Here is a 17090-nt window from a genome sequence, read left to right on the forward strand (position 1 = left end):
ATATGATATAATGATATAAGATATGTTACTGTTCACAGTGGTTGAAAAAAATTAAAACAATAACTACACGGCAAAATACTACATTTTATCTTTCACCACAGATGCAACAATTACAAAATGCTTCATGAAAAAAATACATATCCCTGGGCTTCCCTGGTGGCACAGTGGTTGAGAATCTGCCTGCCAATGCAGGGGACATGGGTTCAAGCCCTGGTCTGGGAAGATCTCACATGCCACGGAGCAACTGGGCCCGTGAGCCACAACTACTGAGCCTGCGCGTCTGGAGCCTGTGCTCCGCAACAAGAGAGGCCGCGATAGTGAGAGGCCCGCGCACCGCGATGAAGAGTGGCCCCCGCTTGCCGCAACTAGAGAAAGCCCTCGCACAGAAACAAAGACCCACCACGGCCATAAAATTAAAAAAAAAAAAAAAAAAAAATATCCCCTCCTATATCCGTAAGACTATTCCTTTAATTCTCCATTTAGGGCAGTGATTAGTGACTTATCATATATACTATATATATAAATATAGATATAGATATAAATATAAATAAACCCATCTACCCACCTACCTACATAGTAATTTATCTTGAAATATAACTTGAAAACCGAACTGCACAATAGCTGATTTTTTATATACCTTTTGACAGATAAGGATGGTTGAATCTGCTGTTAGTTCAATAAAATGAAATATTACTGTCTTATTTGTCATAACTAGATAGGAAAATACAATAACAGATTCTATAATAAGTTAGACTCTTCCCAGTAGTTACCTTAAATAATAAAAGCATACATTTTCCCCTAAGATTAATATAAAATAAAAATGAACTACTAGAAATATTTATATACTTTAAAAAATCTAAATGTAGATTAGATCTAAGTAATTAAAAACTTAGAGGTACCCTCTAGAATGTACCATACAAATTGTGATCTATAAATGACGTATTGGCTTTCTCTTATGTTTTAAAGTCTTCAAGATAAGTGAAACCAATGTTCTTTTCATTTCTCCAAAACTGTGCCACTGTACTTGGGTTCTTATATTCTCTAAAAACCCAAATTTAAAAATTAGTACTGTATTTACTTTTCTGTAGTATTAATTTATAATGTTATTTCTAAAAACTCTCTATATCCCTAATAAGCAATTATGGGATGGTGTAATAGTCACATTTCAAGGATATGAATTTCATAAAACAAAAACTTAACTAAGTAAGTAGTTGAAAATCACCAATTCTAAAATACAAAAGACTTTTTAAAAAATACTAATGATCAAAACCAACTCCTTTCCAAGACATTAATAAAGCAGAAATTTAAGTTTTTCATTTTAAAAGACGCAGCCAAACTTGCTTTAATACATGTGTTTTTTTCAGTGTTGCTAAATAAATATACCATAATAAGTTTGACTTTGTCAGGAAGAACTTTAGGTGGTTTTAGGAAACTTCCAAGTAAACATGTCTTCTTAGACATTTTTCTTACTGGTAGCAATACCATCAAAGACAGGCTCAAATTAAACCAGAGAGACACTATTTTTCATCTAATGAAACTTTTTTCCAGTGATAGCTATCAGTAGTGTTCAGGATAAGAAAAGCATCTCACATACTGCTCCTGGTGGTGCAAACTGGTGCAACCAACCTTCTGCAAAGCAATTTAGCGATGTTGCCAAAAGCCCTCAAAAATATACTTACCCTTTGATCAGTAATCTATTTCTAGAAATTTTTACTAAAGGATAAAAATCAGATATGTGAATAAGGTTTTAGAAAAGGATTGTTCGTCTCAGGTTGTTATAAAACTCCTTAAAACACAAAACTATAAAAATGTCCAATAAAATTAGGTTGAATAAATTACATTGTCTAGTAATAACACCATGCAGGCACTACAAATGTTTTCAAAGATTATGTAATATGAGAAAATACTTAAAGTGAAAAAGATGGCACTATATAAAAAATATGACTCCAGTCTGTAAGAGTTAAAGAGAGTACTAAGGGTATATGTACATATGTTTGTAGGAATGTTAAAAGTAATATACCAAATTTAGCCATAAAAAGGAATAAAGTCCTGACACATGCTATAGCATGCAAAGTGAAAGAAGCCAGACACAAAAAGCCGCATATTACATAATTCCCTTTATATGAAATGTCCAAAACAGGCAAATGCATAGCGACAGAAAGTAGATTAGTGGTTGCCAGGGGCTGGTTGAAAGAGGAAATGAGGAGTATAATGGTTATGGGTTTCTTTTGGGGGTGATGAAAATGTTCTGGAATTGGATAGTGGTCATGGGTACCCAAATCTGTGAATATACTAAAAACCACTGAATTGTATATTTAAAAGGGTGAATTTTATGATATGTGAACTATATCACAATAAAAAATAAGGAAAAAAGCGATACACGAAAAAATATTAACAACAGTTATCTCAGTGGCAGAAGTGTAAATTATCTTCTTCCTCATATTTAACTGTATTTTCTAGAATTAACATACTACTTTTATAAACAAAAATCATATCTTCCTCCTCTCTTCTAGATCATCCCCATCAATTATAAAAAACAAGCCGTTATTTCTCTTACATTCTTACAAAATCCAAATCTCCTCCTTTGTCCTCACTTCCCCTACAAGCTATCACCTTGTATCTCTGATCTCCTTTACAAAACTTCACCAAAAAGTAGTCTATATTCACTGTTTTCAATTCATCTCCTCTGACACGTATTCTAGTCCCACCCCATTAAGAAGCTTATTAAGGTCACCAACAACCTCTACGCTAAGTCCAATGGTCAAGTCTCAGTCTCATATAACTTGGCCTATCAGCAACATTTGACAAAGCTGATCACTGTACTCTCCTTGAAATGTGGGGATACACACCTCTACCTCACCAGTTGTTCCAATTCAGTCTCCTGGATTTATTAGACTGCACTGGCTCAGAGCTCAACAGCTGGAACTCTTCATTCTTCTATCTATACCTTCTCTTTTGTAGGTCTCATCCAATTTTCTGGCCCCATAATAACTGAAGTTCAGAAATACGTGTAACTAGTTCCTCCATCTTCTACCCAGCCCCGGTACTATACAGGGACGGACTAGAGTTCTGATCTTGGGTAGGGAAGACATGAGTGAGGCTGGGGAGGGAAACTGTAGATAACCCCTTTTTAGAAAACGTAGAGGACACATCCCCATAACCTCAGTTTTCTCCCAATCATCCTGAATCATGTTGATAAAATGAGTGCCAACTAGTCAACTAACTGCTAAACTAACAACTAATTAAAGGTCACTGTCCTGTAAATCCAAACCAGCCAGAGAGCCAGAAGAGCCCCCGCTGATATTTAAGCCAGAATGAATGACAGCCACTAGGTGGTGCCTAACCGTAGCCAAGATCTACAGGGATTTGGCTCAGGGAGCCAGGCTGCCTCAGCTCCAGTCCAGCTAACCGTGGAGGCTTCCCCTGTTAGTTCATGAACTTCATGTTAACCCAACCCCACATTTGACATAACTTAATTTTTATTTTTGATATTTATACACTGAAAACTCCTAAATTTAAAACCTCAACCCAGATTTCTTACCCGAAATCCAGACCTATCTAATTATCTACCAATTACTGCTGCTTAGAAGTCTAACAGCAACTCATACTTGATATGCCCAAACTGAACTCCCTCTCTTGTCCTCCACCATGCTCTCCCCACTCCTAAATCTGCTCCTTCTCTGTCTTCCCCCTTCCAGTTAATGGAGACTCCATCCTCCCCATTATTTAACCCCAAAATCTTAGAGTCATCTATGACTACTACTTCTCTCACACGGTATTTCCAAATCCATCCACATATCTCTCATTAACATCTGCCACACACAGTCAGACCACTTCTCACTACCCTGATCTGTGCCCTGATTATTGCAATAATCTGCTAACTGAGCTCCCTGCAACAGCCTTTGCCCCTTTTAATGTATTCTCAACACAGGAGCCAGAACAACTGTTAAAACGTAACACAGATGATGACACTTCTCTGCTCAAAACCCTATATAGCAGTTCATCATCTCCCTGGAAATTAAAAGCAAAATCTTTAAAATGGCTTACAAGACTGTAATTTAGCCTCTCACTTACTCTGTACCAGCCCCACTATTTCTCAAACCTGACAGGCATGTTCCTGCTTTAGGACTTTTGCCTGTGCTGCTACCTCTGCACGGAGGCCTCCTTCCTCCCAAATATCCCAAGAGCTCGCTCCTTCACCTCCTTCAGGTCTTTGCGCTTAGCGAGGTTTTCCCTCAACCATTCTATTTAAACTTAACGATGGCCAGAGCCCCCAGCATGCCCTATCCTCTGTCTCTATTACTACATTTATATTTGATTTATAATAGTATGTTTCTGTACTAGTAGTATGGAAGCCACAAGGATAGAAATTTTTGTCTGTTCACCCATTATTTCTAGTACTTAGACTGGTACCAGGCACATATGAGTACTCAATAATAATTGTTAAATGTGAAATACGTGTGAAAATGTTACATGATAAAAGCAAGTTATAAAACTAGATAAAAGTAGTATAGCATAGTGATTAAAAGCAGGATTTAGAACTCGATTTGAACTACAGAACTGCCACTTTGCAGATGGGTGACTTTGGGCAAGTTTCTTATAACTTTGCTCTAAGCTATGCTACGCTCATCTATAAAGTGAAAATAATAACCGTATTAACTTCAAAGACTTGTCGTGAAAATTAACTGGGTGAATGGATATAAAGTGCTTAGAAAAAGACCTAAACCAGGGTTTGATAAACTAAGGCCTGTAGAGCCAAAGAGGCCCTCTGCCTGTTTGTAAGTAAAGTTTTAGTGTAACACAGACATTCCCACCCATTTATATGTTGTTTACGGCCTCTTTCACTGTACAGTGGCAGAGCTGAGTGGCTGCAAGCGAGACCACGTGGCCAACAAAGCTTTACAGAGGAAGTGTGCTGACCCCCCACAGGGCAACAGTATGCACTCAGTGACTGTCAAACACCATTATCTATGTCAATATGTATCTGCCAGGGTAGATTTATAGGAATATAATTCCCAACCTGCTTGCACAAGGTACTTTCCAGAGGAAAATAAAGAGACCTATGACCCGTAATGGTACTGGCACCAGCCCCTCTAAGATCACTATCCAGTTTCTGAGACACTAATGATTACATATTATAGAAGGGAACACTGTAATTCTCAAAGAGATTAATTCGCCTTTCCTTTTTATAAGAAAATAGCTTCCATACCATATAGTATGTTTAAAAGTATTTTTAAGGGGAGAGGGGTAGGTTGTGAGGGGTGGTCCACAGAAGCAAACAAACAGTGACGAGGTACTGTAATTCCAAAAAAGCAGCTACAGTGATAAACCTAGAATGCTAAGTACCAGGAACAAAATATACTTGCAAGAATTAAACCTGGGTAAAACACGAAATTAATGGGAAAATGTCACAATTCAGTGATCTATTTGTAACTTCATAAATAAGTTTCATAATTCAGTACAGGAAATTTATCACCTTGCCTGCCTACCAAACATCACCCATAAGCTAATAAAAACAACAGGCTGGAAACAGGGAGACAGGTTTCTAATCCAATTTTGGCTCACTGATTATATAACCTGGGATAATCTCCACTTGAAATGGGTATGACATATCCATCCTTTCATGTTTGAAAATTAAAAACCAAACTTGAAAATGTGGCAGTTCTTAAAAAAAAAAAAGGAACTCTATAAAAACCAAAATACTCATTTATAATGGAGTTGAATAAGGAGAAAAAAAAAATACCACTTAAAACCAAAATTTCTATTAAAAATTAAAAATCTGCTACAGGAAGGCACCAAGCTGGAAGCAGACAGTTTCTCAGTAAGTCCAACAGCAAGTTATTTCTCTGTGAAAACACACTGTTGTTTCTGCAGTTGGGCAACATATGCAGCAGTTGGCATTTAGACGTCATACTGAATGGAAAGGAACAGTTTTACATACTAGGTTATCACTAAGCTAAGCAAGATGCTCTGACCAATTAAAGGAATAGCAGATTCTTATCTCCCATCTCACATTCATTCTGGGGCATATGCTCATAAAGTTTCCCTGTTTACTTGGCAGAACATGTGTAGCTGAATTCCAGAAAGCTGTAAGTACTTATAACACTGTGTTACTGTTATGCTAGCAAATCATTTTATTTTAATGTTTCTAAAAATACCATATTAAATTATTATAAGTTTCTGCCAAAATATGAGCAGCACATTCCACAAACTCACCCTGGTCACCATAATACATAAGGTCATCATCAAGTAAAATGTTCTTACCTTGTTCTTCACTTCCTTCCTTACAAAGACTAGAGCTCTGGCCCAGACTTAAACTGATATCATCAGAAGTCTTGGCGGTGTCTGTATCTCCTACAAAGTGAAGAGAGACCCATGAAGACATTATATGAAAAGTAAAGGCCGTACAGTGTGGCATAACAAGGAAGGACATGAGGGAGTACAGTAGATATTTATTAACTAAAGCAGTTTTTGTATCAAGGGTTACAATGATGGGAGATGCATTAAACTAACAGGAAGTATCGTGGACTGTCAGATCACATAATTATTCTCATAGTGCTACAAACCAAATACGGAAAGCCTCATAATATTAGCTAATACAACTATTTCTTTCAAAAGAAGTTTTAAAAAGGAAATGCAAATCATGTAATAACAAGTTGAAACAATATAAAATCCCCTCCCAGGGAAATTAGAGAGTTATAAAATTATAGGGCAAAAATAATAATGAATTTATCTGAAATAGATGTATTGAATAAAAGGGATATATAAGATGTACAGGAAAAAACCTTTTTTTTAGTGTCTTATTCGTGCCCAATTTAAAGGTTTCACATTAAATTAGTTTTCTATGAACTTCATCAAAACCCATGAAAGTATTTTCCCTCAAGGCAAAGAAGTTTCTTAAAGATCAAAATTTATAATTCATATAATGTAATGAAAATGGTCAAATACTTTTATGAAATTTGGATGATGAAAGGAGACCACAATTTAAATCAATTAATCTTTAATATAAGATACATAATTTTGGGCTTCCCTGGTGATGCAGTGGTTAAGAATCTGCTTGCCAATGCAGGGGACACGGGTTCGAGCCCTGGTCCGGGAAGATCCCACATGCCGCGGAGCAACTAAACCCGTGCACCACAACTACTGAGCCTGCGCTCTAGAGCCCATGAGCCATAACTACTGAAGCCCACATGCCTAGAGCCTGTGCTCTGCAACAAGAGAAGCCACCGCAATGAGAAGCCCGTGCACCGCAACGAAGAGTAGCCCCCGCTCGCCGCAACTAGAGAAAGCCTGCACGCAGCAACGAAGACCCAATGCAGCCAAAAATAAATAAATTAAATAAGTAAAATTTTAAAAAAGTTTACCATAAAAAAAGATACATAATTTTATCCACAAAATAATTTCAAGAATGATTTTTCATTACATGTAAATATATGATACAGTTATCTTTACTACAAACAAAAAAGAAATGGAAAGTCAGAGGTAACTTTTGGGTTAGATCACACCTACCTTTAATAGTTGTTGCTGTTCCAAGACGAGAGGAACCAGATCCAATCTGAAAACATGACATGAAGTAAACGAAATGCTAGCTACGCCATCAGCACAGACTAGCAAGATTATCAAATGAAATTATATTATCAAAACATGTTATCAGTCACTTTCACCAAAAGGCCATGATATATCAGAGCCACACTCCCTGTCTGCTGTGGCGCATGCTGAGTGTCTAGTACAGATTTGCTGAGACACTGAATCCCTCTGCGTACTCAGGACTGATGGAGCCCCCAGGGCAAGAGCCTCCAACCTCAAACAATCCGTGCCAAACGGTCATTGTCATTTTTATATTGCATCATGACATGTTCAAGTTATAAACAAAAGCAAAACTAGGTGTTAAGTCTACCTGAAATAAATTTAGACTTATCAGGGCATAGAAAGGGAAAGTTTGGAGGACATAACATACTTACAAAGAGCAACCTAAATCTTACTTTCAAATTGTTAGTAAATCAATATGTTCTTTCCTGAGTTTCAGACAGAAAGTAAGTACTTCTTTGTAGGCTGCTATAACATATTTTTAAAGAATAAAAAAAAACTAAGGCATCTAAGAAAAAGGAATTTTTAGCACAAACTCTATAAACAGCATACTGATATCTGCGGAGCTTTTAGGCCTTATATTCAAGATGGTATAAGACGTCCCTAAAATTTCATAACCATCATATATTATACTATCATAAAAATCATAGAAACAAATACCACAATTCCATGAACACATTAAGGAAACCAAATATAACATGACAGTTACTAAATCAACAAGTCTGAGTAACTCTTTTTATAACCTGTTTTCAAGGGATTCAAGAAGAAAATAGTCAAGCAAATTTAACACCTTATACTAAAATCAAGAACATTCATATAATACTCATATTTTGCCAAATCTTTTCTTTCATTGACTCAACTGAACAGAAGTATACAATGAGAAATTTGGTCAAAATATAGGTTAATATTGACTTTGAAGGGGCATGAGGGACTTTCTTGGTCTGGACGGCAATTAAATGGGTGTACACATATGTAAAAATCCACTGAGCCGTACACTTAATAAGTGTATACTACGCTGTATAAAAGTTATATGTCAGTGAAAAAGTAAGTAAAAATAAGCATATACATACAGGTTAAAACTACTAATAAATTCTTATGTAGCCAATAAAAAAAATGAGCTTTGCAATATTTTTTGAACTGTTTATTAAGTTTGATTCTCCTGATTTGTCCTAATTTCTGCTTTCAATTAGCCATAAAAGGCACTGCAACTAGACAGAAAGAAAAAGGCCAAATAGCATTTTACTGCAAAAGAGTTTCATTCTTATCACACCTGCTAAACAAGTTATAAAACTAACATATGTTATTTTTCTACTAGAATAATAAACATGTAACTTCCTAGACAGAAGTTTAAAAACAAGTAAGCAAACAAAAAACACCATTCATGCCACCCTTCTAAGAATTTAAACTTAAAAAAAAATGTTTTTTGAATATGCGTACGGTAGTCATTTGCTCACAACCTCAAAGTGTTCTCTTTTTCTCTCCTTAACAAGCTTCCCGTTTTGTTCAAATGTTGGGCATACATCTTTTGATTTATGAGAAGAGGGCCCAGACTCTGATCTAGGTGTGTGCTCTAGTTCTGCTCAATGAATATATGGGAGAGTCTGCTGGAGGGCTTTGAGGAAAGACCTTTTCATGTCTGAGAAGATGATGACCAAGGACAACTCTGCCCCACACTGTCACCTGCTTCTTAACTTTTCAACAGGATCATAATTGAAGCTGCTGTGCTCATCCTGCAACTCTAAGGAAAAGCCAAAAGAACTAGGGAAATTCCAACCCAGAGCCCTAATATTATTGAGCTGCTGAACAAATGCTATTAATCCAGCTCCAAACTTAGGTGACAAACATAAACTATTTCTTTAAGTCACCTAATTAGTTGAGTTCTATTATTTGGTGACAAAAGCAATCTTAACAGATACAATGGGTGGTTATGTTTTATTCTTCATGCTTTTCTGTATTATTTAAAGTTTATCCCCCCCAAATATAATGGAGTTGTGACTGTTCACACATGAAACAATAAGGGATTGAAAATATAAACCACAGTGCATACAAATAAAAGAATGCAATACAGTCCCCAAAATGTCACTGCAGAAAAACACTTAATAATATTAACATTCATGATATAGTCAGTAAAGAGAATCAAGTTCCAAAGAACAAGCACACTAAAATCTCTCTGTTTAAAAAGTTTTTTTGATTATGACATTACAGATGATTTTTATTTTCTTCTTGTTATTTGCTAACTTTCTAAAAATAAACACATTCAGAAAAGGAAAAAATTAAGAAAAAAATGATATCTTCATACACTTAGAGGTAAAGTTTTTACTTAACAGGTTTGCACAAACTAAGATGGTCCAGTGTTTCTGCTCTTTGATAAGTGCCAAAGGAAAGTCTAGGAAGGATTATGGATGCCACAGAAGAAAAATTACTTCCAACTAAAGAGCAATCAGGCAAGGCCACCTCCTCCATGAAGCCTTGTCCCTCTCTCTAGCTGGAAACAATTACTTTCTCCTCTGAAATCTATAGCCCCTTTTCTGTACCATTCCTATGGCAACTATTACTTTGTATCTTGTACTTGCATTTACTTGGTAACATATATCATATTTATAACTTCAGTTACTTATAGACATCTACTAAGAAACTGCAAACCCTTTGAGGGTAAGACCCACTCCACATCCCGGACAAACAAAATGCCTTAAATACCATCAGGCACTAAAATATTTTAAGGAAGATAAGTGATAAAAGGCAAGAGAGGGACGGGGCGGGGGTGGCAATGGAGAGTAGAAGATGGAAAGGAGAAGGGTAGCAGTGGCAGGAAGGAAAGAATGATCACAATGACTATGATAGAGCTACTGTGTTCAAGGAGTTCACTATCTAGTACAGAAGACATTTATATACAACTATGATAATGTGCAATAAGATCTATATAATAAAACATGTGCGAGAAACATAGTATGTCTATATTGGTAATATCTCTACCGATATACAAAAAGCCCAACTTTACTTCCGCACTTCAGCTTCCCTAAAGGATAACAATAATTATGTCAATAATTTCTTTTGGTATAAAACAGTATAAAACTAAAACACCAAAATCTAAGTAGCACAATAGCTTCTGTTATCTGCCCTTTTTTATTCAAGAGTTAATATTTTAAGGAAAACCAAATTAGATGTGCTGTGCATTTAGGTGCAGACATGCAATAATTACATTCAAGATGGGACTCCCTCCCCAAAAAAAGTAGGGTAAGTTCTAATGGACATGATGCCAAGGGTAGAGTTACCAAAGGTGGCTGGCCATTGCTGTGTCCTTTTGTCTGTCCTAACGAAAAAAAAAAAAAAAAAGAAAAAGAAAAAGAGAAAAAAAAGAAAAAAAGTGTGGCTCTTCAAAAGTTTGTTGCAAAAGTGTAGGCTTATTCCTCAGGGTAATCTGATGTTGCTAATATTTGTCAGTAAGAAGAAAGGCCAGGTTTAATTAAGAATATAAAATGTGCAGCCATATTTAAGGACTAAGTCATTTCATTCTATAAAAAGAGACTGAGAAAAGCACAAGGGATAACATATATGTCTCCAATACAGACAGACACCATGAAGGTAAATAAGCACACACTAGGAGCTAAAGTTCCTAAGGGCACTCACCACAACTGTCTCGATCAAAACTACCCCTGGGCAATGAGCATGTGGTATGTGCTCAGCAACAAAGTACTTAATTAATGTGAAAATTCTGTTTAAAATAATAGTAATAAAAGATAATCAGTAAACAATCAAAATACTATTAATCAGCAAGATAAACCCAAACACTGACTGACTGTTACAGACAAGAGAATACCTGAGACCACCATCAGGAGGAGGGAAAAAAGCAAAATAAAACAGCACAGGTTCCTACCTGGTTGCTTGGATCGAGGCCAGCATAAGAATTTCTTGAACTGCAACCAACTGGGGGTGTGGCCTCTCGAATGAACTCTGACATTTCAATGCCCCCACCAGGATCACTGTGGGGAAAAAATGAGAAAAGGAGAACAACTGTCATTATTCTGACACCAATGGTTTTCTTTCTGTTTGTTTTTTAAATTATTATCCTTTTTTCTGTACAACTAACAGGTTCAGATATTTAATACAGCAAATTGAAAAAAAATCATTCTTCTTTTATAAGTCTGATAATTTGAACTATTTTATAACCATGTCACTACTCCAAAACATTTAAAAGTCTCTCCCAAACTATCTATATCCAATCCAGTATTAGAAACTGGCCTTGATTACAATTGTACCATACTAAATATAGCACATATTTTATGATATGTGCCATAAAACCACTCTAGCAAAGAAAGTATCTGCCTTTTGTTTCCTAACAGCAAGGAGAAATTGGTCAGAAAGTAATCAGATCTTACACTCCCTGATCTCTCCAAGAGCACAGTCTGATTGAGCTGCATGATACAATGACGAACATGCATGAGAGCAATTATCCTGGTCAAGCTATCTGTATCTGTATTTCTTAAATTAACAGAATTTAACTAGGATACTAACTTGTTTCACAGAGCTGGGAACCTAAGATTTTAGACTTGCATGTGTAGAGTTAGAAGGCACAAGTTTAAAAAGTGAAATGATGCTATGTAGTAAAAACAGGCATTAGAAAGACAAAAGAGAAAAGTACTAGGTTCAAAGAACTAAGGAAGTCCACATATAGAACTTAAAGATAATGGGATCCCAAAATAAGGAAAAAAGATCACACAAAATTTCAAAAAACTTAGACAATTAAAAAAAATTTTAAGTTGATATGCTGTATTTTCATTTTTATTCAGTTCAAGAAATTTTCTTTTTAGTGGGGGAGCCACTTGGCATACGGGATCTTAGTTCCATGACCAGGGATCGAATCCGCACTCCCTGCGGTGGAAGCGGGGAGTCTTAACCACTGGACCGCCAGGGAAGTCCCCTAGACAATTTTATAATAAGGTTCCTCACGAACACAACTTTTAGAACAATTCAGGCCTAAAAGTTATCATAATCCTATTTTTGCCCAAAGATTTTTACTCATTCTACCTGGTATACAAATCAGTCAATAAATTTTTTAGCTATTATTATCAAGGATAAAAGATCTAGCATATATGCTCAACATTATTGTGGACATAAGCTATCTCACCATGTAGCATCTAATTCAACCTCCTGGTTAACAACAACAAAAAAAGCAACTCCAAATTATTCTGGTGAATCACCTCATCCCAGTCTCTCATATGGCTGTGGGTAATGCTGACCCCACTCTCAAGTTCAGGGATAAGCTCTACTGGCCAAAGTCAACCAGCCTATCCCAATCTCTTGGTCACAGCAACTAGTAGTTCTAGAACAAGCACATGACCCAACTCAGGCCAGAAGTGTTCTACTGTTGAGAGAAGAAACTTCTCTCTATCTGCTTGTCTTTATGCTGAGAAGATGAGTCCTGGAGCTGCTGTAGCCATTTTACAACCATAAGGGGAGAGCCTGTCTAAGAAGCCAACTAAAAGAAAAGCACAGCCTGGTAAAGGGAACCAGAGTCATGAAGCTACTTGAAATTCTGCACGTTGCCACATCTGAAGACATCCCTTAAACATAGACTTTTTGGTAATGTGAGCCATAAATTACCTTAAGCCTGTTTGGGTGAGGATTACAACAGCTGCAATCAAAAGATATAGGCAAAATACAATTTGCTTACAAGTTCACCTTCCATTTATGTATTTATCACAATAGCTGTTTGAATTCTAGTGTGTTTTTTAAATTAATGGTCTCATAACTACCATGTCCCTGTTTGCTCATTGGGTCTCTAACTCTAGGCCACTGGCTACAGTTAGCTAACAGAAATTATCTTTCTAACTTGTTACCCACTTACAAAAATAAAACATAATGGAACTCAGGTACAAACATGATGGCCAAGTCCACATACAAATGTCCATATGTAAGAAAAGTGGAGTATTACCAAGTTTCTGGCCATTTGGTGTTAAGTCACACGGCTATCTAGGCCGGAATGAGAAATATTTTTCTAATTTGGCAAAATCTCAAGTGTGTATATACAGGCAGCTATCACCCACTGAACTAGTGATGAGTAATAACCAGCAATACTGTTAACTCCATTGGAGTGCATTCTCTAATTAAGATTGCAAAGAAATCAGAAGATGGAGAGCAAGGTGAAGACCAAGGAATAAAATGTTCTATGCCACAGAAAGGATAAAGAGCCCTCATCTTCCCTAGTTTATATGCATCAGCTTTAAGGATATGTAATTCACATACCTTACAATTCATCCACTGAAACTGTGCAATTCAATGATTTTTAGTATATTCATAAAGTTGTGCATCCATCACCACAGCTGATTTTAAAACATTTTTATCATCTCAAAAGCAAACCCAGGGCTTCCCTGGTGGCGCAGTGGTTGAGAGTCTGCCTGCCAATGCAGGGGACACGGGTTCGAGCCCTGATCTGGGAGGATCCCACGTGCCGCAGAGCAGCAGGGCCCGTGAGCCACAGCTACTGAGCCTGCGCGTCTGGAGCCAGTGCTCCGCAACAAGAGAGGCCGCGATAGTGAGAGGCCCGCGCACCGTGATGAAGAGTGGCCCCCACTTGCCACAACTGGAGAAAGCCCTCGCACAGAAACGAAGACCCAACACAGCCATAAATAAATAAATAAATAAAATTTAAAAAAAAAAAAAAAAAAAAAGCAAACCCATTTAGCTATTACCCTTCCCAACCCTCCTCCCCCAGCCCTAAGCAACCACTGATCTACTTTCTGTCTCTATAAATTTGCCTATTCTGGATTTTTTTTCATATAAATGGAATCACATAATATGTGGTCTTCTGTAACTGACTTCTTTCACTTAGCACAATGTTTTCAAGGTTCATCAATGTTGTAGCACGTATCAGTGCTTTATACCTTTCTATGGCCAAATAATATTCCATTGTATGGATAGAACACATTTTGTTTATTCACTCATCAGCTGATGGACAATCTTACCCAGTTTTATACATCACTTCTGATAGCAAGTCCAAATGATTATAATTGGAACATAAAATTATTATTAATAACAAAGCAAATATTTACTAAATACTTAATACATTCCAGTCATAGGGGTGCATGCTTTATTTGCATTTTCTCATGAAACATTCCCCTAAAAATCTATGATATAAATACTATCATCCTCATTTTACAGATGAAAAAAACTGAAAACGGAAAGGTGTAAAAACTTGCCTATGGTCTCAGAGGAGTAAACAAAACAAGCCAAGTCATTGGTATATGGAGTTCAGGTGGGAAGGGAGGACACAAATAATACTTCCCCATCACTCTACAATGTGTTATCATATCTGCTCTTTCTGGCTTTTTTCCTTCACACATGAATGTAGGTACTCATAACCAGGAAGGACTGAGAAAAGATTTGAACACCAGGTCTAACTCTAAAGGCTACAGTCTAAGACACCAATAATGCCTTTTAACAAATAGGCATTAAAGTTCTCTTTCCAGTTCAAAACCAAAAGTAAACACCATTATTTAGGGAAGGTTTCTTAACCTCAGCACTACGGACATTTTGGGCCACAAAACTCTCGACTGTGGGAGACCATCTAGTGCAGTTAGGACGGTTAGCAGCGTCCCTGACCTCTACCCACCAGAAGCCAGCAGCATTCCTCCCTGTGATAACCAAAAATGTCTCCAAATATTGCCAAATGTCTCCCGGAGGGCAAGGTCATCTCCAGTGGAGAAACAAAAATCTAGAACTAATGCTCAGTGGTCAACATTGAGTGGGAAGGAGGTATTAAGGGAGAAAAAAGATGAAGGAAAAAACAAACAGCTCCTTTTATAGAAAAAATATATCCTCTTGCAAACTTACTGTACCTTTCTCTTCTCTACAAATTCAGAAGCAGACCTTTTAGTCAGCTGTTGGTGTCCTAACATATAAATTGACTGAATAAGAATTTTCTTTATTAGCAAGACTTGCAGATTTTCAGCAATGGCAATTTCAGCACATACCTAGAAAGTAAGTAGTTCACAATTCTCACAGAAGCCAAGTGGTCTACTGCAGTAAGCAGTACACCAAATTCAGGGAATCTCTACCTTTATGCCTTAATTTCCTCATCTGTTTAAAAATAAAAACAGGCACAGGGAAAGGCAGAAAAGCAGAAAGGGTCTAATCTGAATTATAAAGGAGACGTCACAATTAATTTGTTGATTATTAGTATCATAAACTGCTCAGGCTTTAATTAGAACTTCACAGAGCCAGCACAGTACTAAATTTACAAATCTAATCTAGATCACAAGGATGTTCCTATAAGTATGACTAGATAAAAACAAAGTCCCTAAACAGAATAAATCTTCAGAAAATTTAGCCTAAAATTCACCTGTGTATATTTTAAATGGATCCTTAATTTACAATATTGTAAGCATCACTGAATGAGAAACGGGAAAAAAATATGGTTTGTCTCCAAATAATTGTATTCAAATTCTAAAATTCAGTGTGCTAATTTCCTCTCCTGAAACGTTAGAAATGTAATACATACATTAATGGCTTTAACTCTTTCTCTAAGATAAAGATTGAACAAGCATTTCTAAGCTGCTATACCACAGCCAACGACAACCAGAAGCACAAGTAGTCAGTCCTACTATATTCATTCATTCATGCAACAAATTGACAGCTCTAATGTACCAAGCATAGTGACAGGCTCTGGAAATAAGTGTATCTGTTTTCCTGTTCATTTCTGTTCAGAACAGAGATTTATACGTGGGAGAGTGGGGGAAAGGAGATGTCGAAAGCAAAAATCTACAACAAAGACCTTATTTAATGGTGAAACTTAAAAACACTCCTAAAAAGACAAGGATGTACACCAATACTATTTCAATTTAACCATGTGTTAGAAGTTATACCCAAAGAAAAGTTAAACAAGAAGCATAAGGTCTAGAAAGGAAGAAATAAAACTGTCATCATTTACAGAAAATCAAGAAATAACCTACAAAGTTTTACCATTAATAAGGGAGTTTAATAAGGTTGCTGGATACAAAGTAAACTGCTACATTTAAAGGGAGAAAAACAAAAGGTAATTAGAAAAAATCATATAATAGCAGAAAAACTATAAAATAATTTGTCAAATTTAATAAAAGCTATGAAAGCCTTTTAATGGAGAAATGATAAATCTTTACTGAAAGACATCAAAGAAGACTAAATAAATGGAGAGATTTAATATTGTAAAGATACCAATTCTCAACAGAGGAATCTACATAGCCAGTGTAATTCCAATAAAAACCCTAAGTTCTTGTAGATTTTGCCCAGTAGACTCTAAAGTTTACATCAAAGATCAAGGAGGGGCTTCCCTGGTGGCACAGTGGTTACGAATCGGCCTGCCAATCCAGGGGACATGGGTTCGACCCCTCATCTGGGAAGATCCCACATGCCGTGGAGCAACTAAGCCTGTGCACCACAACTGAGCCTGAGCTCTAGAGCCCACGTGCCACAACTACTGAAGCCGCGGGCCTAGAGCCCGTGCTCCACAACAAGAGAAGCCACCGCAA

The 17090-nt window shown here is 36.7% G+C and overlaps 1 protein-coding gene across 5 annotated transcripts in view; it reads right to left on the reverse strand.

Moving 5' to 3' along the window:
- PCNX1 (pecanex 1) overlaps window positions 1-17090 on the reverse strand; it is a 167680-nt gene that overhangs the window by 109202 nt on the left and 41388 nt on the right. For all 5 annotated transcript variants that reach the window (XM_068543493.1, XM_068543484.1, XM_068543467.1 and 2 more), the window contains exons 3-5: window positions 11462-11567; window positions 7510-7555; window positions 6265-6354 (exon numbers count right to left, since the gene is read on the reverse strand). In XM_068543493.1, the coding sequence (XP_068399594.1) occupies window positions 6265-6354; window positions 7510-7555; window positions 11462-11567 (242 nt within the window). The remainder of the gene's footprint in view (window positions 1-6264; window positions 6355-7509; window positions 7556-11461; window positions 11568-17090) is intronic.

Source organism: Eschrichtius robustus, chromosome 1, assembly GCF_028021215.1.
Source record: "Eschrichtius robustus isolate mEscRob2 chromosome 1, mEscRob2.pri, whole genome shotgun sequence".
NCBI classification, from domain to species: Eukaryota; Metazoa; Chordata; class Mammalia; order Artiodactyla; family Eschrichtiidae; genus Eschrichtius; species Eschrichtius robustus.